This window comes from Buceros rhinoceros, unplaced genomic scaffold (assembly GCF_000710305.1).
Source record: "Buceros rhinoceros silvestris isolate BGI_N320 unplaced genomic scaffold, ASM71030v1 scaffold39073, whole genome shotgun sequence".
NCBI classification, from domain to species: domain Eukaryota; kingdom Metazoa; phylum Chordata; class Aves; order Bucerotiformes; family Bucerotidae; genus Buceros; species Buceros rhinoceros.
Genome location: NW_010404879.1, coordinates 1,708 through 2,860, shown reverse-complemented (window position 1 = coordinate 2,860; position 1,153 = coordinate 1,708). Strand labels below are relative to the sequence as shown.

Sequence of the window (1,153 nt, the reverse complement as noted above, 5' to 3'; positions counted from 1 at the left end):
CAGAATGTTGGTAAAAGCGGCACATCCCGGCCCCCATCACCACCCTGGCCCCAGGAACCTTCCCGGTTGCACCCATGCTCCCGGGTGTCCCGTGGCCGCTCAGCTGAGCCAGCCCCAGGCATCACACAGCAACCGTTCCTGTGTGCCTGGGGCTGCCCAGGGCAGCCGGACCCCCCCAGACAAGACAGAGACAGGATCAGCCCCAGCCTCATGCCCTGCCCCGGAGCCGTGGCGCCCCGGGCAGCCCCATACCTGCCCTCCGGAGCCCGTCTGCCTCCGTGGGGCTGTAGCACAGGGGGCAGTCGGTCACACAAGGAGCATCCATCGCACATGGGTCACCATGCTTTTCCTCTGTGGGGACAAGGGATGTGGTGGTCTAGCTAAACCGGGGCTGGGCTCAGCCCCAAGGGGTTGGGCACTGTAGCAGCACTGTCCCCACGCCTGGGGACGGGTGATGGGCAGGGCAGAGAGGAGCCATCCCTCGTGTCCCTGGGCGTTACTCACGGCTGGCACTCGGCTCCTCTGAGGGCTCCACCTGCGAGGCGATGATCTTGAAGACTGTTTTCAAGATGCTCCGCAGGTCACTGGCAAAGTTGGTCTGGAGCTGATCAGCCACCCCTGCAGTGGGAGGGTGGCAGGTCAGGGTGCTGACGGGAGTCTGGGTGCTGGGAGGGTGCAAGGGAGGTCACTCACCCGAGATGCAGACGAAGAGGGTGTGCAGCATGTCCTTGGTGCTCCTGTAGCGGGAGCGCAGCTCCGAGCAGCAGGAACCCAGCGTGGCATCAAGCCCTGTCCCTGGGCTGCTCCTGGGAGGCTGGGAGCTGCATGGGGGGGCGGGAGGTGATGGTTACCCCTGGGGTGGCACGAAAAGTCCCCATGCCAGCAGGGGTGGATCTGCCATCCTGACCCACTCCCTCCCCACCACACATCCCCCCCACCAATCGGTGTCCAGGTTGTCCGCTGTGCCAGAGTGTCCCAGCCGCTTCGTGCAGGTGGGGGGCAGTGGGGTGGCGCAAGGGGCCTCCAGGAGACCCCAGGGAGCAGAGGGGTCTGCTGTGGGCACAGCTGCCCCCCAGGCTGGGGAGGTGGCTGGACCGCAGGGATCCTCCGGTTCGGCTGTGCACAGACTCCTCTCCCGCAGGCAGAGCTCCTC

General features: G+C 66.3%; 1 protein-coding gene across 1 annotated transcript in view; it reads right to left on the bottom strand.

Annotated features, from left to right (window-relative positions):
* Window positions 1–252: 252 nt before the first annotated feature.
* LOC104491156 (lateral signaling target protein 2 homolog) overlaps window positions 253–1,153 on the bottom strand; it is a gene marked incomplete at both ends in the record, with an annotated part of 2,566 nt that continues 1,665 nt past the window's right edge. Inside the window, 3 exon segments of the mRNA XM_010133532.1 lie at window positions 253–351; window positions 505–618; window positions 694–821. Coding sequence (XP_010131834.1) covers window positions 253–351; window positions 505–618; window positions 694–821 — 341 coding nt within the window.